Source organism: Oncorhynchus kisutch, linkage group LG25, assembly GCF_002021735.2.
Source record: "Oncorhynchus kisutch isolate 150728-3 linkage group LG25, Okis_V2, whole genome shotgun sequence".
NCBI classification, from domain to species: Eukaryota; Metazoa; Chordata; class Actinopteri; order Salmoniformes; family Salmonidae; genus Oncorhynchus; species Oncorhynchus kisutch.
In genome coordinates, this window is record NC_034198.2 from 7,822,385 (window position 1) to 7,848,915 (window position 26,531).

General features: G+C 43.5%; 1 protein-coding gene across 2 annotated transcripts in view; it reads right to left on the reverse strand.

The window, feature by feature from the left end:
• The window catches only part of skap1 (src kinase associated phosphoprotein 1), a 44,709-nt gene extending 42,025 nt beyond the window's left edge, over positions 1-2,684 (reverse strand). For both annotated transcript variants that reach the window (XM_031804702.1, XM_020460228.2), the window contains exons 1-2: positions 2,456-2,684; positions 793-898 (exon numbers count right to left, since the gene is read on the reverse strand). In XM_031804702.1, coding sequence (XP_031660562.1) covers positions 793-898; positions 2,456-2,479 — 130 coding nt within the window. In that variant the 5' untranslated portion in view covers positions 2,480-2,684. The remainder of the gene's footprint in view (positions 1-792; positions 899-2,455) is intronic.
• Positions 2,685-26,531: the final 23,847 nt, after the last annotated feature.

Genomic DNA, 26,531 nt, shown 5'->3' on the forward strand with positions numbered 1-26,531 from the left:
GCTGTTTTTCTGCTAAGGGACCAGGACGACTGATCCGTGTAAAGGAAAGAATGAATGGGGCCATGTATCGTGAGAATTTGAGTGAAAAGCTCCTTCAAGGGCATTGAAGATTAAATGTGGCTGGGTCTTTCAGCATGACAATGATCCCAAACACACCGCCCGGGCAATGAAGGTCCTGGAGTGGCCTAGCCAGTCTCCAGATCTCAACCCCATAGAAAATCTTTGGAGGGAGTTGAAAGTTTGTGTTGCCCAGCAACAGCCCCAAAACATCACTGCTCTAGAGGAGATCTGCATGAAGGAATGGGCCAAAATACCAGCAACAGTGTGTGAAAAACTTGTGAAGACTTACAGAAAGTGTTTGACCTCTGTCATTGCCAACAAAGGGTATATAACAAAGTATTGAGATAAACTTTTGTTATTGACCAAATACTTATTTTCCACCATAATTTGCAAATAAATTCATAAAAAATCCTACAATGTGATTTTCTGGATTTTTTTCCTTCTCATTTTGTCTGTCATAGTTGAAGTGTACCTATGATGAAAATTACAGGCCTCTTTCATCTTTTTAAGTGGGAGAACTTGCACAATTGGTGGCTGACTAAATACTTTTTTGCCTCACTGTATGTCGCCAATTGGGTGGAAACCTAGCTACAAACAAGACTCTAAAATCTATATTTTCTATCATCCAAAAAGCCTCAGGAAATGTGAACATCTCATGTAAGATGTAAGTGACACAAGTTTCTTATTGGGAGATAAAGGGGGCTAATTGGGAGGAACAGCACTTCCACGTACCTGGAGTGGACCACCCTGAAGTTATTAAGTAGGACGTCCCGTGTTTCTCTGGCATGTTTACTGAGGTTCTCGTCCTGTAGGATATCTGATACAAAGAGCTCACAGTCTGAAAGACAAGTCAGGCAAGTCACACATTTGATAAGAGGAGGAAAGATGTTTTACCTGTACATCACAATCCTGAAAAGACATTCAAGAAAAGATCATCATAATCTAAGTAGCCAATTCAGATATTTTGTGTCTCATTACCTAGAGCATCAACTCTTCCTGAAAATGTACACCATTTTAAGTGTCTCAAAACCATGCAATGATATTTTCTGTTACAATTTCCACCGGCACATTTAATCACAAACTATATGCCAAGTCACGAGCATATCAGAAATAATGTTATCTTTCATGTTCACACAGGAAAAACAAGTTGAACTTCAGATTTCTTTCTTCCTTTCATTGTAATGTTACATAAAGGCGTTAACATATGCAAATGTTGGTCAGAGGGGCCAAGTCAGGTTGCTCTGGTTGCTAGTACATGCAAATATGACAAATGCCAGTATTCCTGTTTGGGAACATTGACAGTTGTCACTTACAGGATGAATCAGATTGAAATCTATGATGGATAACCATAAGGAACTTGCAACATTCTTTTGTCATAAAGACCATAGAATGTGAAATACAGTTAGGCACATGTATAGTAGTTCACAGCGCCACTGTAGATAATAGTGTAATATAAATCCAGACAGTTTGATGAGTTTTAACACAGATCACTGAATTCTGCAGCACATGATTTTGATTTGATTTGAAATTTCTTTTATTTTTTAAATGATTTGATTTGATCATAATGTTAACAGGCATTGTTTGAACAATTCAAAACACTCAGTAGGCCTACATATAGCAGCAATGTTATACAATATGTCCTCTTATGCAGTGGTGTAAAGTACTTAAGTAAAAATACTTTTAAGTACTACTTACGTTGTTTTTTTGGGTATCTGTACTTTACTTTACTATTTATATTTTTGCTAACTTTTCGTTTCACCCCACTACATTCCTAAATAAAGTCATGTACTTTTTACTCCTTGCATTTTCCCTGACACCCAAAAGTACTCATTACATTTTGAATGCTTAGCAGGACAGGAAAATTGCCTAATTCACACACTTATCAAGAGAACATCCCTGGTCATCCCGGCTGCCTCTGATCTGGCAGACTCACTAAACATTCATGTTTAGTTTGTAAATTTTGTCAGTGTGATCCTAGCTATCTGTAAATGTTAAGAACAAGAAAATTGTGTCGTCCGGTTTGCTTAATATAAGACATTTTAAATGATTTATACTTGTACTTTTGATACTTATGTATATTTAAAGCCAAATACTTTTAGACTTTTACTCAAGTAGTATTTTGCTGTGTGACTTTTACTTTGACATTTTCTTTTAAGGTATCTTTACTTTTACTCAAGTATGACAATTGGGTACTTTTTCCACCACTGCTCTTATGAACAATGTTTCTAGTTATACGTAAGAATGTCAAAGATATCGAAAAGCTCACTAAGTATATGATTGAGTACTACATCTTTATGACAATAATTGTACATTACATCACACTGCTTAAAATAAACAATATATACTGTATATGTATATATACTGTATATGTATATATGTATATATAAAACGTTACCCTCCAAAAGCCTCCTAATGTCATCAGAGACTGTCCCCATCCTTCTCTCAAAGTTCCAGAAGAATTTTCAGGCAATTGTAATTTTGATACGGTAAATCAGAGCTATACTTTGGTGAAAGGTTATAGTATCTGTGTAGACCTGACCCGTCACACTGTAACAGCTCACTGCTTGAAATGAAAGCCTGTGAAAGCTCACACACTACATTCATACACTCACACAGCACCTGCACCCTACTATTCTCAAACCAAAACTATTTCCGTGTGTGCATACAACCAGGGACTAAGCTGATGTGACATATGATATAACAAGCCATATTTACAAAAATGGGGCGGAGCATGAGGTGACTAAAAGCTTCCTTTGAATGGTGTTCTTCAGTTGTTATATCATATGTCACATCAGCTTATTCAAAGTCCCTGGCTGTATGCATCCAACCTCAAGTATGTCTATTAGAGTCCAGTTAATATGGTGACCCCAGGTAGCATGGGTGGAAGAATCTGGTTTAGCCAACTCCTTTGTTTTATCATCGATACACCTTGTTTTCTGGACCACAATAAAAGACTTGGCTAAAAGAGAAAGACTGTCACTCAGGCTATTGATAACTGGTGATGGTTTGGTAACAGTTGACTCTATTTAATTGCTCAGGTTTACTCTTTAGCTAACTGAGATTAATGCATGCTCATAACATGAGTAAAATACGTGGATAATAAAGTCTACACTCATGACAGCCTCTTGCAGAGATTATTTTCACAGAGTAAATAGGCTACCCTACATCAAATGTAGAAATATGTCTCTATGTTTCCGATGGAATGTCTTCTTCAACATTGTTAAGGCCTACTATAGGCCTGCTGAGTGGACATCCCTTCACCAAACAGTGTACTGTGTGTAGGCTAATGTGTAGGTAACTGGTGCTCAATACAACACATTTTTACCCAGAAACCGCTATGTCCGGTTATGACATGAAACGATCTGTTTGGCCTACCTGCAGGGGAGGTTATCTACACCTGGTGCAGCACAGGTCAGATGATAATTTGGCATGCGAGCGGCTGGATCTCGCCGTAAAATAAGAGATGTTCGCCATACTACGCAACGAAGGCAAAGTAAGTGCAGCTTTTTAAATCAGTAACTAAATTGCTGAATAGCTTCACGTGTCTTCCGACCAAATGTTAATTATCCTATTTTTATAAGAAAACACCAACCAAAAAAACGATCACTGAAACGTCCTCGCTTCCTCAGATCCCTTTTCGGTTTGTAATCGATATTGCTAGTAGGGAGCATCAGCACTACTGTAAATAGCCAGTACATACATACATAGCTCTGCTATGGAGAGATTAAGATAAAAGCCTACTTTGGGCTAGTTGCCTGGCTACCCATCTACATCCAATGATTTATATATACACTAGATGACTGATAGGGTGCGCTGTGTTGAAGCAACTGAGGTTTAATTAAGCAATAAGGCCCGATAAGGCCCGATAAGGTGTGGTATATGGCCAATATACTACGGCTAAGGGCTGTTCTTATGCATGACGCAACGCAGAGAGCCTGGATACAGCCCTTAGCCGTGGTATATTGGCCATATACCACAACCCCCAAAGGTGTATTATTGCTATTATTAACTGCTTACCAACATAACTAAACTAGTAAAAAGTAATTTTTTGTCATACCCATGGTATACAATCTGATATACCACGGTTTCAGCCAAAAAGCAGTTTTTGCTTTGTCATTATGGGGTATTGTGTGTAGATTGATGAGGGGGAAAAACTATTTAATCCATTTTAGAATAAGGCTGTAATGTAACAAAATGTGAAAAAAGTTAAGGGGTCTGAGTAGTTTCCGAATGGACTGTATATACTTTTTAAACTAGAACCACTTACAATTTGCATAAATTAACATGGTTTTGAAAGAAATCCATAAGAATACATATTTACAAATGTCTGACACTCAACCGATGCTCTTATCCAGAGGGACTTACAACAGCACATGAACATATTTTTCACCTAGTCAGCTCGAGGATTGGTTACTGGCCCAACACTCTTAACTGCTAGGCTACCTACGGCCCCAAGAGGTAGCTATTCAAAATGGTACAGCTCCTTGGCCTAAACAAATTAAACAAATTAGCATAAATTAGCATAACATAACCAACCAACATTAACTATTGAACCATTCAAGCTAGAGACACCAAATCAACTTTGGCATGTTCAGGCAATTCTAACTTAACATTCTTTAAAACTTTTATAAACTATAGCTATATAAGTTATCATAAATTAAGCCATCAACAGTAACTCTTGAACCGTTCAAGCTAGAGATGCCAAACCAACTTTCACATATTCAGGCTAATTTTAAAGAGATGAAGCAAGTCATACAATCTTTCATCATGGAAAATTACCATCTACTATTAATAATAATCATTCTCCACGATGTATGGAGCGATCGATATAGCAGCGGAATTCAATTCCGGATGAGTCGTCAGGCAACTAAGCAACTGTAGGCCTTTGATCCTTCATCTTGACCCACTTATTTTCAATTTTCAAAGTCAGCTTTGAAGTTACACCTATTGTAAGTTAGGCTATAACATGTGTTTTCTTGTGTTTATCGAAGCAATACAGGGTTTGGCAATAACATTTATATGTGTAATATTGGACCATATTCTTTATTCCTTTATTTAACCAGGTAAGCTAGTTGAGAACAAGTTCTCATTTACAACTGCGCAAGATAACTGGCCAAGATAAAGCAAAGCAATGCGACACAAACAACAACACAGTTACACATGGAATAAACAAGCGTGCAGTCAATAACACAATAGGAAAAAAAAGAAAGTCTATATACAGTGTGTGTAAATGGTGTGAGAAGGTATGGCAATAAATAGGCCATAGTAGCGAAGTAATTACAGTTTAGCAAATTAATGCTAGAGTGATACATGAGCAGATGATGATGTGCAAGTAGAAATACTGGTGTGCAAAAGAGCAGAAAAGTAATCAAAAACAATATGGGGATGAAGTAGGTTGATTGGGAGGGCTATTTACAGATGGGCTATGTACAGCTGCAGCGATCGGTTAGCTGCTCAGATAGCTGATGTTTAAAGTTAGTGAGGGAAATATAAGTCTCCAGTTTCAGCTATTTTTGCAATTCGTTCCAGTCATTGGCAGCAGAGAACTGGAAGGAAAGGCGGCCAAAGGATGAGTTGGCTTTGGGGATGACCAGTGAGATATACCTGCTGGAGCGCGTGACCAGTGAGCTGAGATAAGGCAGAGCTGTACCTAGCATAGACTTATAGATGACCTGGAGCCAGTGGGTCTGGCGACGAATATGTAGCGAGGGCCAGCTGACTAGAGCATACAGGTCGCAGTGGTGGGTGGTATAAGGGGCTTTGGTGGCAAAACGGATGGCACTGTGATAGACTGCATCCAGTTTGCTGAGTAGAGTATTGGAAGCTATTTTGTAAATTACATCGCCGAAGTCGAGGATCGTGTAACGGTTTTCGTCTGGTGAAGGAGAAGAGGACCAAAACGCAGCGTGGTAAGTGTCCATAATATATTTTAATGAAATATCACTGGACACAGAAAAACAAAAGGAACAAGAGAAATAAATGAAAAATGACACAGTCCCGTATAGAACAAACACTGACACAGAAAAATAATCACCCACAAAACACAGGTGGGAAAAGGCAACCTAAGTATGATTCTCAATCAGAGACAACGAACGACACCTGCCTCTGATTGAGAACCATACCAGGCCAAACACATAAACACAACATAGAAAAAAGAACATAGACTACACACCCCAACTCACGCCCTGACCAAACTAAAACAAAGACATAACAAAGGAACTAAGGGCAGAACATGACAGTACCCCCCCCCCCTCCCCCAAAGGTGCGGACTCCGGCCACAAAACCTGAACCTATAGGGGAGGGTCTGTGTGGGCGTCTGTCCGCGGTGGCGGCTCTGGCGCGGGACATGGACCCCACTCCACCATAGTCTCGGCCCACTTAAGTGGCGCCTTGGGAGGGGCGACCCTCGCCGCCGACCTCGGACTGGGGACCCTTGCCGCGGGTCCCGAATGGACGGGAGATTCCGGCAGCACCGGACAGGCGGGAGACTCCGGCAGTGCCGGAGTGAAGGGCGATTCCGGCAGCGCTGGAGTGAAGGGCGATTCCGGCAGCTCCGGAGTGAAGGGCGATTCCGGCAGCACCGGTGTAAAGGGCGGCTCCTGACTGACGGGCGGCTCTGGCAGCTCCTGACTGACAGGCGTCTCTGGCAGCTACTGACTGACGGGGTGCCCTGGCAGCTCCTGACTGACGGGTGGCTCTGGCAGCTCCTGACTGACGGGCGGCTCTGGCAGCTCCTGACAGACGGGCGGCTCCGGCAGCTCAGGACAGACGGGCAGCTCTGGCAGCTCTGGACAGGAGGCAGACTCTGGCAGCGCTGGACAGGAGGGAGACTCTGGCAGCGCTGGACAGTAGGGAAACTCGGGCAGCGTTGGACAGGAGGGAAACTCGGGCAGCGCTGGACAGGAGGGAGACTCTGGCAGCGCTGGACAGGAGGGAGCACCTGGAGGGAGGAGACGGAGAGACAGCCTGGTGCGTGGGGCTGCCACCAGAGGCCTGGTGCGTGGAGGAGGCACCGGAGGGACCGGACCGTGGAGGCGTACTGGAGGTCTCGAGCACGGAGCCTGCACAACCTGTCCTGGCTGGATACCCTCCGTAGCCTGGCCAGTGCGGCGTGGTGGAACATACTGCACTGGGCTGTGCTGGCGAACCGGGGACACCGTGCGTAGGGCTGGTGCCATATACCCCAGGCCGAGGAGACGCACTGGAGACCAGATGCGCTGAGCCGGCTTCATAGCACCTGGCTCGATGCCCACTCTAGCCCGGCCGATACGAGGCGCTGTAGCGCACCGGGCTATGCCTGCACACTGGGGACACCATACGCCTCATGGCATAAAACGGTGCCTGCCCGGTCCACCTCTCTCCTCGGTAAGCACGGGGAGTTGGCTCAGGTCTCCAACCTGACTTAGCCACACTCCCCGTGTGCCACCCCCCAAAGACATTTTTGGGGCTGCCTCTCGTCCCTGTTGCGCTGCCGTGTTCGTGTTGCCAACTCCATTCTCCTGTAACCCTCCTCGCACTGCTCCAGAGAATCCCAGGCGGGCTCCGGCACTCTCCCTGGGTCGACCGACCACCTCTCTATTTCGTCCCATGTTGTCACCTCCTCCAGATAGCTCTGCTCCTTACCACGCTGCTTGGTCCTTGTTTGGTGGGTGATTCTGTAACGGCTTTCGTCTGGTGAAGGAGAAAGAGGACCAAAATACAGCGTGGTAAGTGTCTATAATATATATACATTTTTATTTTATTTCTCTCCTTTTCTCCCCAATTTCCAATTGTCTCATCGCTACAACTCCCGTACAGGCTCGGGAGAGATGAAGGTCGAAAGCCATACGTCTTCCGAAACACAACCCAACTGCTTGGTTGCCGCCTCCAACCCGGAAGCCAGCCGCACCAATGTGTCGGAGGAAACACCGTGCACCTGGCTACCTTTGTTAGCGCGCACTGCACCCAGCCCGCCACAGGAGTCGCTGGTGCGCGATGAGACAAGGATATCCCTACCGGCCAAACCCTCCCTAACCCGGACGACGCTAGGCCAATTGTGCGTTGCCCCACGGACCTCCCGGTCGCGTCCGGCTGCGACAGAGCCTGGGCGCGAACCCAGAGTCTCTGGTGGCACAGCTAGCGCTGCGATGCAGTGCCCTGGACCACTACGCCACCCGGGAGGCCCCGTCCATAATATATTTTAATGAAATATCACTGGACACAGAAAAACAAAAGGAACAAGAGAAATAAATGAAAACCGACACAGTCCCGTATGGAACAAACTCTAACACGGAAAAATAATCACCCACAAAACACAGGTGGGAAAAGGCTACCTAAGTATGATTCTCAATCAGAGACAACGAACTGATACGGAGGTTATGGAGGTTAGTTAACACAGAGTCCACAGAAGGGCCAGATGTATACAGAATGGTGTCGTCTGCGTAGAGGTGGATCGGGGAATCACCCGCAGAAAGAGAGACATTGTTGATATATACAGAGAAATGAGTCGGCCCGAGAATTGAACTCTTTGGTACCCCATAGAGACTGCCAGAAGTCCGGACAACAGGCCCTCCGATTTGACACACTGAACTCTATTTGAGAAGTAGTTGGTGAACCAGGCAAGGCAGTCATTTGAGAAACGAAGGCTGTTGAGTCTGTGATTGACAGAGTCGAAAGCCTTGGCCAGGTCGATGAAGACAGCTGCACAGTACTGTATTTTATCGATGGCGGTTATGATATCGTTTAGTACCTTGAGCGTGGCTGAGGTGCACCCATGACCAGCTCGGAAACCGGATTGCACAGCGGAGAGGGTACAGTGGGATTCGAAATGGTCAGTGATCTGTTCATTAACTGGGCTTTCGAAGACTTTAGAAAGGCAGGGCAGGATGGATACAGGTTGTGTCTAGAGTGTCACCCCCTTTGAAGAGGCAGATGACTGCGGCAGCTTTCCAATCTTTAGGGATCTCGGACAATACGAAAGAGAGGTTGAACAGACTCGTAATAGGGGTTGCAAAAATGGCGGTGGATAATTTTAGAAAGAGAGGGTCCAGATTGTCCAGCCCAGCTGATTTGTACGGATCCAGGTTTTGCAGCTCTTTCCGAACATCTGCTATCTGGATTTGAAAAAGGGGCATGCTTATTTAAGATGGTGAGGAAATTATTTTTAAAGAACGACCAGGCATCCTCGACTGACGGGATGAGGTCAATATTCTTCCAGGATACCTGGGCCAGGTCAATTAGAAAGGCCTGCTCGCAGAAGTGTTTTAGGGAGGGATGAGGGGTGGTCGTTTGACCGCGGAGCCATAGCGGATGGAGGCAATGAGGCAGTGATCGCTGAGATCCTGATTGAAAACAGCAGAGGTGTATTTGGAGGGCGAGTTGGTCAGGATAATATCTATGAGGGTGCCCATGTTTACAGATTTAGGGTTGTACCTGGTGGGTTCCTTGATAATTTGTGTGAGATTGAGGGTTTAAGATTATAGGACTGCCGGGGTGTTAATCATATCCCAGTTTAGGTCACCTAGCAGAACGAACTCTGAAGATAGATGGGGTGCAATCATTTCACATATATGGTTTCCAGGGCACAGCTGGGAGCTGAGGGGGGTCTATAACAGGCGGCAACAGTGAGAGACTTATTTCTGGAGAGATTAATTTAAAAAAATTGAAGCTCGAACTGTTTCCTGGCATAGACCAGGAAAGTATGACAGAACTTTGGAGCCTATCTCTGCAGTAGATTGCAACTCCTGAACCCGTTGGCATTTCTATCTTGACAGAAAATGTTGTAGTTGGGGATGGAAATCTCAGAATTTTTGGTGGCCTTCCTTAGCCAGGATTCAGACACGGCAAGGTTGGCGGAGTGTGCTAAAGCAGTGAGTAAAACAAACTTAGGGAGGAGGCTTCTGATGTTAACATGCATGAAACAAAGGCTTTTTTGGATACAGAAGCCAAGAAATGAGAGTGCCTGGGGACACGCAGGGCCTGGGTTAACCTCCACATCACCCGAGGAACAGAGGACGAGTAGGATGAGGGTACTGCTAAAAGGCTATCAAAACTGGTCGTCTAGTGCGTTGGGGACAGAGAATAAAAGGAGCAGATTTCTGGGCGTGGTATAATAGATTCAGGGCATAATGTACAGACAGGGGTATGGTGGGGTGAGGGTACAGTGGAGGTAAACCCAGGCACCGAGTGATGATAAGAGAGGTTGCATCTCTGGAAGGGCTAGTTATGCTTGGTGAGGTCATCACATTATTGAGATATTATCCCATTCACAATTTGTTTCATGTCTGTCTGCTGACCTCTGCCTATTCATCTCTCATTGACCTGTCATTAACCTGTTGGTTTTCCATGGATTACAGGCAACATTGGCACTGAGCTAAAGGGTGGAGCTGTGACCTGCGAGCCGCGAGCTGCCCAGTGACACAAGCCTACCAGACGAGCTAAATCACTTCTATGCTCACTTCGAGGCAAGCAACACTGAGGCATGCAGTGTTCCGGACGACTGTGTGATCACGCTCTCCGTAGCCGATGTGAGTAAGACCTTAAAACAGGTCAACATTCACAAGGCCGCAGGGCCAGACGGATTACCAGGACGTGTGCTCCGGGCACGTGCTGACCAACTGGCAGGTGTCTTCAATGACATTTTCAATATATCCCTGATTGAGTCTGTAATACCAACATGTTCCAAGCAGACCACCATAGTCCCTGTGCCAAAAAGCACTAAGGTAACCTGCCTAAATGACTACAGACCCATAGCACTCACGTCCGTAGCCATGAAGTGCTTTGAAAGGCTGGTAATGGCTCACATTAACACCATTATCCCAGAAACCCTAGACCCACTCCAATTTGCATACCGTCTCAAACAGATCCACAGATGATGCAATCTCTCTTGCACTCCACGCTACCCTTTCCCACCTGGACAAAATGAACACCTACGTGAGAATGCTATTCAATGACTCCAGCTCAATGTTCAAAACCATAGTGCACTCAAAGCTCATCACTAAGCTAAGGATTGTAAGGAAATTCCGCCCTATGTGCACACAAGTGACCAAAAAAACTTATTTGATCAGAGATTAGTTTGTTTAATAAGGATTGCAAGCCAGACTGCAACCTGGAGTTTACACTTACAGTAGTTTGCAAGTAACACACAGTACAAAAGATGGTGTTCTTCCTTTTTATCTCCTACTGAGGTTCACCCCGCCCAGGGTGATGTCCCTTAACTTTAATACCATATAAGCTCATAATTAATAGTTGCTAATACAAAGATGTCTCTGCTAGGTGGAGTTCAGTTTATTGTTATTTGCAGTTAGTTTCCCAATCCTTCTTCCTCCTATTGCTATCATGTGCTAGCAGAGGTAAGACTGGAACATAGTATCAACAGGAACTGAAAGTATAGTTTCAACACACAGACATCCGACTTTTGTACAGTTGACCTCTTCATGTACTTGCAAAGTCTCTAACACTGATCCTTAATCTCAAGCAAAACATTAATCATTGTACTTTTGTAATTACAGGTGTTCCTATAATGTACAGATATTATAAAATTCCTGGGACTAAACACCTCCCTCTGCAACTGGATCCTGGACTTCCTGATGGGCCGCCCCCAGGTGGTGAGGGTAGATAGCAACACATCTGCCACGCTGATCCTCAACACTGGAGCCCCTCAGGGGTGCGTGCTCAGTCCCCTCCTGTACTCCCTGTTTTCCCACGACTGCATGGCCAGGCACAACTCCAACACCATCATTAAGTTTGCAGAGGACACAAAAGCCCTGTATCAAATGCAACTCTAGACTGCCATGACCACCTCTCAGCTCCCCAAGAGAGCCCTCTGTCTCTCTGATCTGATATAGCCAGGAGGGAGAGTCAGGAGAAACCTGAGGGAAGACCTGAGCCCCCCCCCCCCCCCTCCACTTCACAACTTTTGGATTGATTCTTAAGAGTCTGCAAATGTTTAAATTACTGAAGGAAATGAAGAGGTAGTTTGCTTTAGGAATTTCCTTGGAAATCATTGTATTCCTCTCCCACCCTATAGTCAAAAATATGAGAGAGAGGAGAGGGGTGGGATTTGGTCTCGGAAGGTCAAATGTGATGATAGCTGGAGAACACCAAAGTCAGGTAAAGCACTTACTCCAGTTCTAGAGAACCTGCATGCATTCAGTGAGTCAGTCACTTTTACAAACAAAGACCTAAAGAAACTCATGCCAAACCATATTCCAAACCATGGTGTTTTTGTCTTTGCATGACTTGATTTCTCTCTGTCTAGGTAATTAGAATACAAACACACCCATTTCTCACCCTCCTGGCAGCATCGAATTCTGATCGAGCTCTCCTGTCTCCATTTGGAACAATACAGCTGATTAATAAATGTATGCAAAGAGGCACTGCGGGTAAATGAGGGTAGGTTTTCTGTGACAGCACTTTAACCTTATTCTACTCAACCTGCCATGGTTACAACCGTCTTGTCTCACCACCCCTCCATAGTGCTGCTTCGTTACTCTGCTTTTCTGCAACTCCTGTTTTTCTTACGCCAAACAGCCATGGTGAACTGACAGACACCAACTATTAAGGTGGTCATTTGGATCCTGGAGGCTATTCTAGCAAGTATCAAGAAGTTAACCCTGGCCTAGCCACTTGTCCCCCCTGGTTAGCCTGCTTATAGGGTAGAGAATTGATGCAGTTGCTGGAGGACTTTGGATGGTTGGCCTGCAAGTTGGCTTAGGGATCCAGATAGAAAAGAGCCTCTCAAGGAGAGGGAAGGTTTTGGAGATACCTAGGAATCATGCAGAAGCAGGAAACGTGTGCCATTTTCTTTGAGGCCTACTGAACACCTGTAAAGATATTTTATCCTGGTTCTAAAATGTTTAGGATGCCACCCTGATTTCTGCTTTGATAATCAACAAAAAGTGACCTCTGTGCTGCCCATGAAATCCCCAACCCCCTAATCCATGAATAATGTATCCAGTTCATGCCTGCTGTCCCTGCCTTGATGGTTGGTGTCCCTGCAGAGCACAGGAGGTTGGTGGCACCTTAATAATTGGGGAGAACAGGCTTGTGGTAAAGGCTGGAGCGGAATGGGTGGAATGGTATCAAATACATCAAACACATGGTTTGAAATGAAATGGCACAGTGGAACCAAAGGCCAATGAAGTGAGCCAAGCATTCAACTTGTAAAAGAGCGTGCAACAGCTGCAACCAGCATGGGGCTCACTGTTCATCTGCCTCAGAAAATGTTAGCATGAAGAAATAAGGATGTTCAAAATATTGCAAAACGTTGGTTTGTTGCTTTGCGTCTGTCTTTATGTTTCTGCTGGCATTCATGCTATAACTCAGTGGTTCCGAAACTTTTTATCGTCCCGTACCCTTTCAAACATTCAACCTCCAGCTGCGTACCCCCTCTAGCACCAGGGTCAGCGCACTCTCAAATGTTGTTTATTTGCCATCATTGTAAGCCTGCCACACACACACTATACAATACATTTATTAAACATAAGAATGAGGGTGAGTTTTTGTTACAACCCGGCTCGTGGGAAGTGACAAAGAGCTCTTATAGGACCAGGGCACAAATTATAATATAATAATGATCAATAATGTAGCTCTTTATTTTGCCATCTTACATATAAAACCTTATTTGTTCATCAAAAATTCTGAATACCTTACCACAGGTTAATGAGAAAGGTGTGCTTGAAAGGATGCACATAACTCTGCATTGTTGGGTTGTATTGGAGAGAATCTCATTCTTAAATCATTTTCCACACACAGTCTGTGCCTGTAGTTAGTTTTCATGCTAGTGAGGGATGAGAATCCACTCTCACATAGGTACGTGGTTGCAAAGGGTATCAGTGTCTTAACAGCGCGATTTACCAAGGCAAGAAACTGAGCACAGCCCTATCCAGAAATCTGTCAGTGGCTTCTGACTAAATTCAATTTTCACAGAACTGCTTGTTGTAATTTCGATGAGGCTCTCTTGCTCAGATATTGGTAAGTGGACTGGAGGCAGGGCATGAAAGGGACAACGAATCCAGTTGTTTGGGTCGTCCGTTTTGGGAAAGTACCTGCATAATTGCACACTCGGGTGCTTCGCTATATCACATTTGACATTGTCCGTAAGCTTGAGTTCATTTGCACACACAAAATCATACAATGATGGAAAGACCTGTGTGTTGTCCTTGTTAATGCAGACAGAGGAGAGCTCCAACTTCTTAATCATAGCCTCAGTTTTGTCCTGCACATTGAATATAGTTGCGGAGAGTCCCTGTAATCCTAGATTCAGATCATTTAGGCGAGAAAAAACATCTGTTTTAATCAAATATTTGTATTTTATTTATTTAAAAAAAATGTGAATCACATTTTTATTTGGCGTACCCACGATGGTGCGTTTGGCAATACCTGCTATAGCTTATGGCAGGGTTCCCCAACTGGCGGCCCACGGGACTAATTTGGTCCATGGGTGGTTTTATTTGGCCCCCAAGTTTTCAACAACAAAAAAATACAACGAAAATAAATATATATATTTAAAATATATATATAAATATTGATATATTGTTGGACATAAAAACACTGGAAAAACATCAGGAAATCAGCTCCAAGTAATTTTCATTTAACAAATCTTTTCCCAATATTTGTCTATGTAGACTGTGCTCGATTTTATACACCTGTCAGCAACGGGTGTGGCTGAAATAGCCGAATCTACTAATTTGAAGGGGTGTCCACATACTTCTGTATATATAGTATATGTACATGTAGGTTGGGGTAAAGTGACTATGCATAGAAAACAAACAGAGAGTAGCAGTAAGCATATGTTAAGAGTGTGAAGGAATGTGTGTGTGCGTGTGTCGGAGTGTCAGTATAGTAAGTGTGCGTCTGTGGTTAGATTCCAGTGAGGGTACATCGAGCCTGTGCAAGAGAGTCAGTGCAAAAAATAAGAATAAAAACAAATAAAATAAGGGGCTCAATGACATTTTATTAACTGTTCAGCAGTCTTATGGCTTGGGGGTAGAAGCTGTTAAGGAGCATTTTGGTCCCAGACTTGGCGCTCCGGTACCGCTTGCCGTGCGATAGCAGAGAGAAAAGTCTATGACTTGGATAGCTGGAGTCCTTGACAATTTTTAGGGCCTTGCTCTGACACCGCCTGGTATAGAGGTCCTGGATGGCATGGAGCTCGCCCCCAGGGAGTTGCCATACCCAACGGTGATACAGCCAGTCAAGATGCTGTCAAAGGTGCACGATGTGAATGGGGGCGTGCTCGGCTCTCTTTCTCCTATAGTCCACAATCAGCTCCTTTGACTTGCTCACGTTGAGGGAGAGGTTGTTGTCTTAGTCCTGCATTGACGCTTTTGCCTGTTTTATGGTTCGTAGGAGGGCGTTGCGGGATTTCTTCGAAGTATCCGGATTACTGTCTCACTCCTTTAAAGCCTTTAGCTCAGTGCGGATTTGGCCTGTAAATCCATGGCTTCTGGTATGTATGTACAGTCACTGTGGGGACGAGGTCGCCTGTGACTGACATGGATAAACTCCTCAATGCCATCGGATGAATCGCGGAACATATTCCAGTCTGTGCTAGAGAAAGAGCCCTGTAGCTTAGCATCCACTTCATCGGACCACTTCCGTATTGAGCACGTCACTGGTACTTCCTGTTTGAGTTTTTGCTTTTAAGCTGGAATCAAGAGGTTATGGTCAGATTTGCCAAATGGAGGGTGAAGGAGAGCTTTGTATGTGTCTCTGTGTGTCGAGTAAAGGTGATCTAGAGTTGTTTAGCAACTAGAGGTTGCACAGGTGACATGCTGGTAGAAAGGAGGTAAAACCGGCCACTAGGAGCGCAGCCTCTGGATGACCATTTTTCTGTTTGCTTATGGCCCTATACTTCTCATTCAGTGCAGACTTAGTTTCAGCGTCGGTTTGGGACGGTAAAAAGACAGCTACAAAGAATATAGATGAAAATTATCTTGGGAAATAGTATGATCTACAGACACATGTATTCTAACTCAGGCGAGCAGAACCTTGAGACTTCCTTAGTATAGAAAAAACAGCTAGATACGTACATACCCCAACCAGAAGCCATGGATTACAGTCAACATCCACACTGAGCTAAAGGCTAGAGCTGCCGCATTCAAGGAGCGGGACCCTAACGCGGAAGCTTATAAGATATCCCGCTATGCCCTGCAACGAACTATCAAACAGGCAAAGCGTCAATACAGGACTAAGATCGAGTCGTACTACACCAGCTCTGACGCTCGTTGGATGTGGCAGGGCCTGCAAACCATTACACACTACAATGGGAAGCACAGCTGAGAGCTGACCAGTGACAGGAGCCTACTTGACGAGCTAAACTACTTCTATGCTCACTTCGAGGTAAATAACAATGAAACATGCATGAGAGCACCAGCTGTACCGGAAGACTGTGTGATCACGCTCTCCTCAGCCGATGTGAGTAAGACCTTTAGACATGTCAACATTCACAAGGCCACAGGACCAGACGGATTACCAGGATGTGTACTGCGAGCATGCGCTGAACAACTAGCAAGTGTCTTCACTGACATTTTCAACATCTCCTTGTCCGAGTCTGTAATACCAACATGTTTAAGGAGACCACCATAGTGCCTGTGCCCAGGAATACTAAGGTAACCTGCCTAAATCACACCCGACCCGTAGCACTCACGTCTGTAGCCATGAACGTCTGTAGCCAGTCTCTATTGCACTCCACACTGCCCTTTCCCACCTGGACAAAAGGAACACTTATGTGAGAATGCTATTCATTGACTACAGCTCAGCGTTCAACACCATAGTGCCCTCAAAGCTCATCAGTAAGCTAAGGACCCTGGGACTAAACACCTCCCTCTGCAACTGGATCCTGTACTTCCTGACGGGCCGCCCCCAGGTGGTAAGGGTAGGTAACAACACATTCGCCACACTGATCCTTAATACAGGGGCCCCTCAGGGGTGCGTGCTCAGCCCCCTCTTGTACTCCCTGTTCACTCATGACTGCAGGGCAGAAACGACTCCAACACCATCATTAAATTTGCCGATGACACAACAGTGGAAGGCCTGATCACCGACAACAACGAGACAGCCTATAGGGAGGAGGTCAGAGACCAGGCCGTGTGGTGCCAGGACAACAACCTATCCGTCAACGTGATCAAGATAAGGAGATGATTGTGGACTACAAGAAAAGGAGGACCGAGCACGCCCCCATTCTCATTGACGGGGCTGCAGTGGAGCAGGTTGAGAGATTCAAGTTCCTTGATGTCCACATCACCAACAAACTAACATGGTCCAAACACGCCATGACAGTCGTGAAGCGGGCATGCCAAAACAGAAAAGATTTGGCATGGGTTCTCAGATCCTCAAAAGGTTCTACAGCTGCACCATCGAGAGCATCCTGTCTGCTTGCATCACTGCCTGGTATGGTAACTGCTCGTCTTCCAACCTACAGAGGGTACTGCGAACGGCCCACTACATCACTGGGGCCAAGCTTCATGCCATCCAGGACCTATATACCAGGAGGTGTCAGAGGAAGGCCATAACAAATGTCAAAGACTCCAGCCACCCTAGTCATAGACTTTTCTCTCTGCTACCACATGGCAAGCGGTACCGGAGCGCTAAGTTTTTGTCCAAGAGGCTTCTAAATAGCTTCTACCCCCAAGCCATAAGACTGCTGAACATCTAGTCAAATGGCTACCCAGACTATTTGCAAGCTTTAACTTCCTGACTGATATTTTGAGATGTTGCTTCAATTTATCCACATAATTTTCCTTCCTCATCTATTTTGTGAAGTGCACCCCTACAACATGATGCTGCTGGCCCCGTGCTTCACGGTTGGGATGGTGTTCTTCGGCTTGCAAGCCTCCCCCTTTTTCCTCCAAACATAACAATGGTCATTATGGCCAAACAGTTCTATTTTTGCTTCATCAGACCAGAGGACATTTCTCCAAAAAGTACAATATTTCTCCCCATGTGCAGTTGCAAACCGTAGTCTGGCTTTTTTTATGGTGGTTTTGGAGCAGTGGCTTCTTCCTTGCTTAGCGGCCTTTCAGGTTATGTTGATATAGGACTCATTTTTACTGTGGATATAGATACTTTTGTACCTGTTTCATCCAGCATCTTCACAAGGTCCTTTGCTGTTGTTCTGGGATTGATTTGCACTTTTTGCATCAAAGTACGTTCATCTCTAGGAGACAGAACGCGTCTCCTTCCTGAGAGGTATGACGGCTGCGTGGTCCCATGGTGTTTATACTTGCTTACTATTGTTTGTACAGATGAACGTGGTACCTTCAGACATTTGTAAATTGTAAGCTGTTTAAAGGCACAGTCAACTTAGTGTATGTCAACTTCTGACCCACTGGAATTGTGATAGAGTGAATTATAAGTGAAATAATCTGTCTGTAAATAATTGTTTGGAAAATTACTTGTGTCATGCACAAAGTAGACGTCCTAACCGACTTGCCAAAACTATAGTTTGTTAACAAGAAATTAGTGGAGTGTATGTAAACTTCCGACTTCAACTGTACATGTACATACTACCTCAACTAACCAGTGCCCCCGCACATTGACTCTGTACCGGCCCCCCGTATATATAGTTATTTTTTTACTGCTGCTCTTTAATTACTTGTTACTTTTATCTCTTATTCTTTTCTGTATTTTTTTTAAACTGCACTGTTGGTTAGGGGCTCGTAAGTAAGCATTTCACTGTACGGTCTACACCAGTTGTATTTGGCACATGTGACTAATAACATTTGATTTGATTTGATTTGACTCCGAGAAGCATAGTATATTACGCAAAAAAATATATAATAATGAAGGGGGAAAATGTTAATAGTCTGGATAGCCATTTGATTAACTGTTCAGAAGTCTTATGGCTTGGGGGTAGAAGCTGTTTAGGGGCATTTTGTTCCCCGACTTGGCACTCCAGTATCGCTTGCCATGTTGAGAACAGTCTATGACTTGGGTGGCCTGGTATAGAGGTCCTGGAAGACATGGGTCCGGTTATGTCTAGCGAAAACCAAACACTGCATTCCACAGTAAGAACCTGATAACAACGATTATGCATGGTGGTGGTAGTGTGATGGTTTGGGGATGCTTTGCTGCCTCAGGAACTGGACGACTTGCCATTATTGAAAGATCCCTGAATGCTGCTCATGTATCAGAGAATTCTAAAGGAGAATGTCAGGCCATCTGCCCATGAGCTGAAACTGAAGCTGAAGCACAGCTGGGTCATGCAGCAAGATAATTATCCAAAACACACAAGGAAGTCTCCATCAGAATGGCGGAAAACCAACAAATGCAAAGTTCTGGAATGTCCTATTCGAAGTCCAGATCTAAACCTGATTGAGATGTTGTTGTAGCAGGACCTGAAACGAGCAGTTTATGCTCGAAAACCAACCAATTACACTGAGTTAAAGCAGTTCTGCATGGAAGAGTGGGACAAAATTGCTCCACAGAGATATGAGAGACTGATCAACAACTTTGGTTGCAGTCATCGCAGCTAAAGGTGGCACAACCCGTTATAGAATGTAAGGTGGCAATTACTTTTTCACACAGGGCCATTGTGTGTTCTATAACAATGATTCCCTTTATATAATATTAGGTTTTGGTTGAAGGTCTGATTACGTTCAGTGTCAAAAATATGCAAAAATTGAGAAAATCAGAAAGGGGGCAAATAGATCTTTATTTGGTGTATTAAAAGCAATTATTGGTGCCATGATTGTCTTCGTAACATTTTCTACTTACATGAAGATTGACCATGAATATTGGGGAATTTTTGTGGGATCCGGTTTTCTGCTAAGAATGCCTGCATTACACCGGTCTGCCTTGAATGTCCGTGGCTTCAATGAGGTGGGGCAGTCGTTCTCCCCTGGTTAAATCCCTGGCCCTGCTTGCTCTATATTTTCCAGTTAGAGTTGTAGTGCCACAGTGACAGGCTGGTAAAAAAAAAAAACATCCTCCATCTCACTGGTCTAACATCTGTCTCCATGGTACTGACTCCTCCATTGCTGGCTATGACACCTCCAGATGGAGAGCCCGGTGGGAGCTCTGAGGTATTACCGAGCAAGAGGACAGGAATGACACCTCTGGGTCTCTCACTTGTATTCCCTTGCCTGTTTTTGGTGGATCTGTCTTTATATCTACTGCAATCCCTCCAAAGGCCCCATTGTGACTCTCAGGGTAAAGAAAAGATACATGTCAAATATTCTCTTTTTTAACATTGACGCTCAGTGTAAAATTGAAACTGAAACAGTTATTAGTTGAAGTCGCAGGTTTACATACACTTAGGTTGGAGTCATTAAAACTTTTTTTTCAACCACTCCACAAATTTCTTGTTAACAAACTACAATTTTGGCAACTCGGTTAGGACATCTACTTTGTGCATGACACAAGTAATTTTTCCAACAATTGTTTACAGACAGATTATTTCACTTATAATTCACTGTATCACAATTCCAGTTGGTCAGATATTTACATACACTAAGTTGACTGTGCCTTTAAACGGCTTATTTCATGGCTTTAGAAGCTTCTGATGGGCTAATTGACATAATTTGAGTAAATTTGAGGTGTACCTGTGGCCTACTTTCAAACTCAGTGCCTCTTTGCTTCACATCATGGGAAAATCAAAATACAGTAGACCTTCACAAGTCTGGTTCATCCTTGGAAGCAATTTACAAACACCTGAAGGTACCACGTTCATCTGTACAAACAATAGTACACAAGTAGAAACACCATCATAACGCTCAGGAAGGAGACGCGTTCTGTCTCCTAGAGATGAACGTACTTTGGTGCAAAAAGTGCAAATAAATCCCAGAACAACAGCAAAGGACCTTGTGAAGATGCTGGAGGAAACATGCTTAAGGACAACAAAGTCAAGGTATTGGAGTGGACATCACAAAACCCTGACCTCAATCCTATAGAAAATGTGTTGGCAGAACTGAGAAAGCATGTGCGAGCAAGGAGGCCTACTACAAACATAACTCAGTTACACCAGCTCTGTCAGGAGGAATGGGCCAAAATTCACCCAACTTAATGTGGGAAGCTTGTGGAAGGCTACCCAAAACGTTTGACCCAAGTTAAACAATTTAAAGGCAATGCTACCAAATACTAATTGAGTGTATGTGAACTTCTGACCCACTGGGAATGTGATGAAAGAAATAAAAGCTGAAATAAATAATTCTCTCTGCTATTATTCTGACATTTCACATTCCTAAAATCAAGTGGTGATCCTAACTGACCTAAAACTGCATTTAAACTGCATTTAAATGTATTTGGTTAAGGTGTATGTAAGCTTCCGACTTCAACTGTACATCCAAATCTCCAAATTAAACGCCAACCTATTGCGTAACTGCAGCAACAAAATTACGCCATGGCTTGGCATTTTAATTACGCCATGTGGTGCCGTATCTTAGCTGTTAATGAAACTCTGAAAAGGTTCAACTAAAATGTAAGTTTAGGCATTAATTCTGAATGGGACCACTGCTGTAGACATCTGGCTGCCGATTCTACAAGTAAAATCGGTGCACACTCGGTTCACAAATTAAGTTCAGAAGTGCTAAATACTCTCAGCCAGCAAACGCTATTGGTGTTTCTGAGCCCTTAAGTTTAGGCATGAATTCAAAGTGGTTAAGTTAAGGGTTAAGGTTTGATAAAGGCTTGAGAAGCGGCTGGTCAAAAACATGTATTTTAGTTTCAAAATGGACTTAATAGTGTAAATATTGTAAATAGGAGAATCAAAATATAGTTCAGGTGCATCCTGTTTCCATTGATCAACCTTGAGATGTTTCTACAACTTGATTTGAGTCCACCTGCAGTAAATTCAATTGATTGGACATGATTTGAAAAGGCACACACCTGTCTACATAAGGTCCCAATTGACAGTGCATTTCCGAGCAAAATCCAAGCCATGAGGTCAAAGGAATTGTCCGTAGACCTCCGAGACAGGATTGTGTCGAGGCACCGATCTGGGGAAATGTACAAACCCATTTCTGCAGCATTGAAAGTCCCCAAGAACCCAGTGGCCTCCATCATTCTTAAATGGAAGAAGTTTGGAAAGACCAAGACTCTTCCTAGAGCTGGCCACCCGGCCAAACTGAGCAATCGGTGGAGAAGGGCCTTGGTCAGGGAGGTGACCAAGAACCCAATGGTCACTCTGACAGAGCTCCAAAGCTCCTTTGTGGAGATAGGAGAACCTTCCAGAAGGACAACCATCTCTGCAGCACTCCACCAATCAGGCCTTTATGACAGAGTGGCCAGATGGAAGCCACTCCTCAGTAAAAGGCACATGACAGCCCGCTTGGAGTAGGCCAAAAGAAACCTATAGGACTCTCAGACCATGAGAAACAAGATTCTCTGGTCTGGTTTAAGGACCTCAGACTGGTGTGAATGTTCACCTTCCAACAGGACAATGACCCTAAGCACACAGCCAAGACAATGCAGGAGTGGCTTTGGGACAAGTCTCTGAATGTCCCAGCCTGAGCCCGGACTTGAACCCGGTCGAACATCTCTGGAGAGACATGAAAATAGCTGTACAGCCCATCCACTCCCCATCCAACCTGACAGAGCTTGAGAGGATCTGCAGAGAAGAATGGGAGAAACTCCCCAAAAACAGGTGCGCCAAGCTTGTAGCGTCATACCCAAGAAGACTCGAGGCTGTAATCGCTGACAAAAGGTGCTTCAACAAAGTACTGAGTAAAGGGTCTGAATACTTATGTAAATGTGATATTTCTGGGGGTGGTTTTCAATTTTATTTTCAAGTTTATCTTCACAAGTGATCTGCAGCTGTCACGGTTTTTGAGAGTCATGATGAAAAATGAACAATTGAAATAACTATTGAACTCATGAGTAATTAACTTTACACTCACCATTACATTCACCATTGATCATTTCTTGTTTTAATCTGCGAGAGAATGAGTTACATAATGCGTGCCGAACGTTATGTTGTGACACGTCACACTTTAACGTACAGTGTCAGAGGGGTCCAATTTTTCAACTTTTCTCCAATACTATTGGTCCATTATCATGTCAATCAACACTGAATAGAAACTTAGTTCACACCCGGAGTTTGATGCCAACACAGTCACTACAGTCCCATTAGTTTTCAATGCAGCCTCATTTGAATACCGCAGTTGCCCAAAATGTGTATGGAACGGTGTTAGTCAATGTTACCTAACGAGCTACCTAGCTAGCTCCGGATATGGCTTGGAAACACGATAACATTTCAAAAGAAGGCAAATAATTAGTAGGAAAATGTTTTGTCATGATTATGATGTCGCCAGATTGACTTAAGATGCAGTATAACTTTAGCCAGATATCTAAGATTGAGGGGACCACCGCATTTTTGCTAGCTAAAATTAGCATTGCTAGCTATTTTTTTACAAACTTTGCTAGTGACAGTAATGGCAACATTGCCATCTCTTGAAAGTAAATTTGACGACATCATAATATGTCAAAGTTGTTTCCAACTAATTATTTGCCTACTTTAGAAATGTCATCGTATTTCCATGCCACTCTAAGTTAGTGTCATTTAGATGAAACAGTCACATTAGCCTCTGAAGTGCATCCCATTTCTAGGGCACAAACAAATATTGGATGGAGCTATGGTGGTACTATCTAACTCATGTCTGACTACAACAGTGTACGAACTAGCAGCAACAAACTCATACCAACCAACAAACTCAAACCAACCAAGGGACATACCAAAACATGTCACAGTTGGTTGCATAGTGAAACTGCGTCACGGCCTCAATCAAATCCAATCTGGAGTCAGCCAGTCTACATCTGTAAAGAATAGAATTAGCTTCCAACTGAGATTATACTATTTGTCTTGTTATGTTTATAATTGAGGGATGATGATAATCACTGTTTTTCTGTTAGACAAAGTTTGTTCCAAACTGATCCCCAGGTTCTGAACATATGCCGGGACCTACCAGAAGAAGCAAAAGTGGGTATCATAACATGTCCAGAAATGTGATTGCAATGGTTTAGCAACCTCCAAAAATGATTTCATTCCAAGATGATAAGGGAGTATAAGCCAATTGGGTATGGTGAAGATGACCACAGATGGTATCCTGTCATGGCTGCCAGCATCTCTTCAGGAGCAAGTCAAAGTAGTTCAAATCAGTGGGTGCAATTCCCCTTAAAAAAAAAAATTGTGCCTCGCACTGGGATTGAACATGCAACCCTCAGAGCCGGAGTCTGCGGCTGGTTCAAGTGCTTAAATTAAGGGTTAAAACCTCTAAAAGTCTAAGCCTTTGCGGGGGTTCTACTAAGCTAACATATGGAATTGTTTTAACATGGTCATAGCATGGATCATTTAGCTATTTGATTTGGAATTTTATGTCCCCTTTAGGTATTTAAATATATATATAATATTGAATTTGGCCTTTACTACTACTGTATAGCCCATATAAATGATTTGAATAGCACATTACTAGAGCAAAGTGAATACCATCTTGTTCGTTAGAATATCATCTTTACATAGAGTGGTCATATTAGTTTGTAGGCCAAACTGTTCGGACACTACAGACATTTTCGTGAGAAGGACGATTTTCGGGATGTCTCATGGTCTGACAAACACCGCTGTAGCTCGGCCAACTTCCACCACAGATGCGGTAGGCCAACATAGGAGGATGTGGTGGATTGAGATGCAACCCATATATCTATTTTAAACTGAGGGATTTTGATGGGTTTGAAAAAATATATATTACAGTTGTGTCAATAACCTTTTAAGGATTAAGGTTTGGGAAAGGCTTAAAACAAAAACCAGTGCCTAGCACTAGGTTATAACACCCATCCACCATCTCCCATCCACAACACACTAGCAAGCCTCAAGCCTACTATAAGGTAATAGGCGCTCACGTTGCCTCTAGTGAATGATATAGCTTCCTCGTTTTACCTGGTCAAAGCGTGATCTGCTACCTGCAGAATCGGCATCTCCTGGCATATTCCAGAAGAGAATGGGATGAAAATATATCTATTACTAATGCCAATTGTTAGAAGAGAACGTAAAAACTCATGTAGATGTATTTCAAATCCTCAGGGCTTGCCTGCTGACTAGCTGTTCAAACAGTCTGAAGAGGGAAATGGGGGAAGAGAGCTTGAAAAGAGAGAGACAATGAGGGAGGAGAAGATGGCATGGGTTGTGGGAGGCTGGAGGCAATGAGGCAGATATGCCTTTTAATGAAATTATCATCATCTAGCACGGGCTCCATCTTTGTTAACAATTAATGGTAACATTTTGAAATGAACTATGATGATTATCCACTTCAATTGTCTAACAAGCCATACAATTATGTAGAGGAAAAAATATCCCCTGACATTTTTTTGCCTCGAATATTAAAGGAAAAGAAAAAGAAGAGGGAGACCTGTAGTTGACTCTTCGAAGCCATTCTGGTGTCCTGACTGATTGACTAGAAGCCTTCGTGAATTCATTTGTGGGTGAACTTTGAATGAACCTCGGCTTTGGTGGAGAGGGCACTGACAGGCCAGTGCCTCTGGGGCAGGAACTGTGCAAACCTAACAACCAGTGCAAATATTGAGACTGCCTATACCATCCGGAGATGAATGAACAATTATAACAATCAAAGAGAAAGTGGCAAGTGCAAGTGAGAAACTGTGCTAATTGTTTGTGGATCTCAGGGCATATGTTTTACAATGATAAATATGACAATAAAAGCTTCCAAATGAAACACACACACCCACCTTTATGTTATTGTTTAATAAACCATTACATGTATTTGTGGCTGCGCTGTCCACTCAGTAGTAGGACTGGGGCTGAATTTCGGCCTTAGCTGAGCACCTTTACATATAGATTTTCCTTTGCACTTCCTAATTTTCGCCATTTGTTTGGCATGGATATTTTAATAAAAACAGCCTTTATTCCAATGCGTTCGATTTATCCGTTGATTTATACTTTGGGGATTTTGTCAGTCAGCTGTTCATAGTGCTAATTGCTTTGTTTTTCAGATGCGCACGGATACTGGCGTTCTTCTTGCCATCTGTGGCCAGAAGAAGTAGACCATTAGTTACCTTTATTATTTTCTATCGATATTTGTGGTCGAGAATATCACTAGACAACTAGCCTAGAGCTAGACACCAATGCGCATCCAATCCATCCAACAAGTAGGCCATACGTTAATGACAGAAGGTGACTTTCGGTTAGAAGCATGTGATTTTGCAATGGCATAGACCTACAATGTTTTGGATGTGTGTGCCCATGAGAACTGTTTTCACAGCGAAACGTGTAATATAGGCATAGTTACACTTACAGTGCATTTTCCCCCGAGATCTCCAAGATCCATCATTTGTACAGGCTTTAAATGCAATGTTCTATTTGAATTGTTGAATGCTTAAGAATTACAAATAGCCTAACACTGTCACAAATGTCCTTAACGTAAGGAAAGAAAGGTAGTATATTATGTAACAAGACCTATGAAGACTCCAAGCATTAACTCGTGAATTATGGACAACTGATGAACTAGGGTGTAAGACATGTTTTGATTCAACCCGTGTATTAT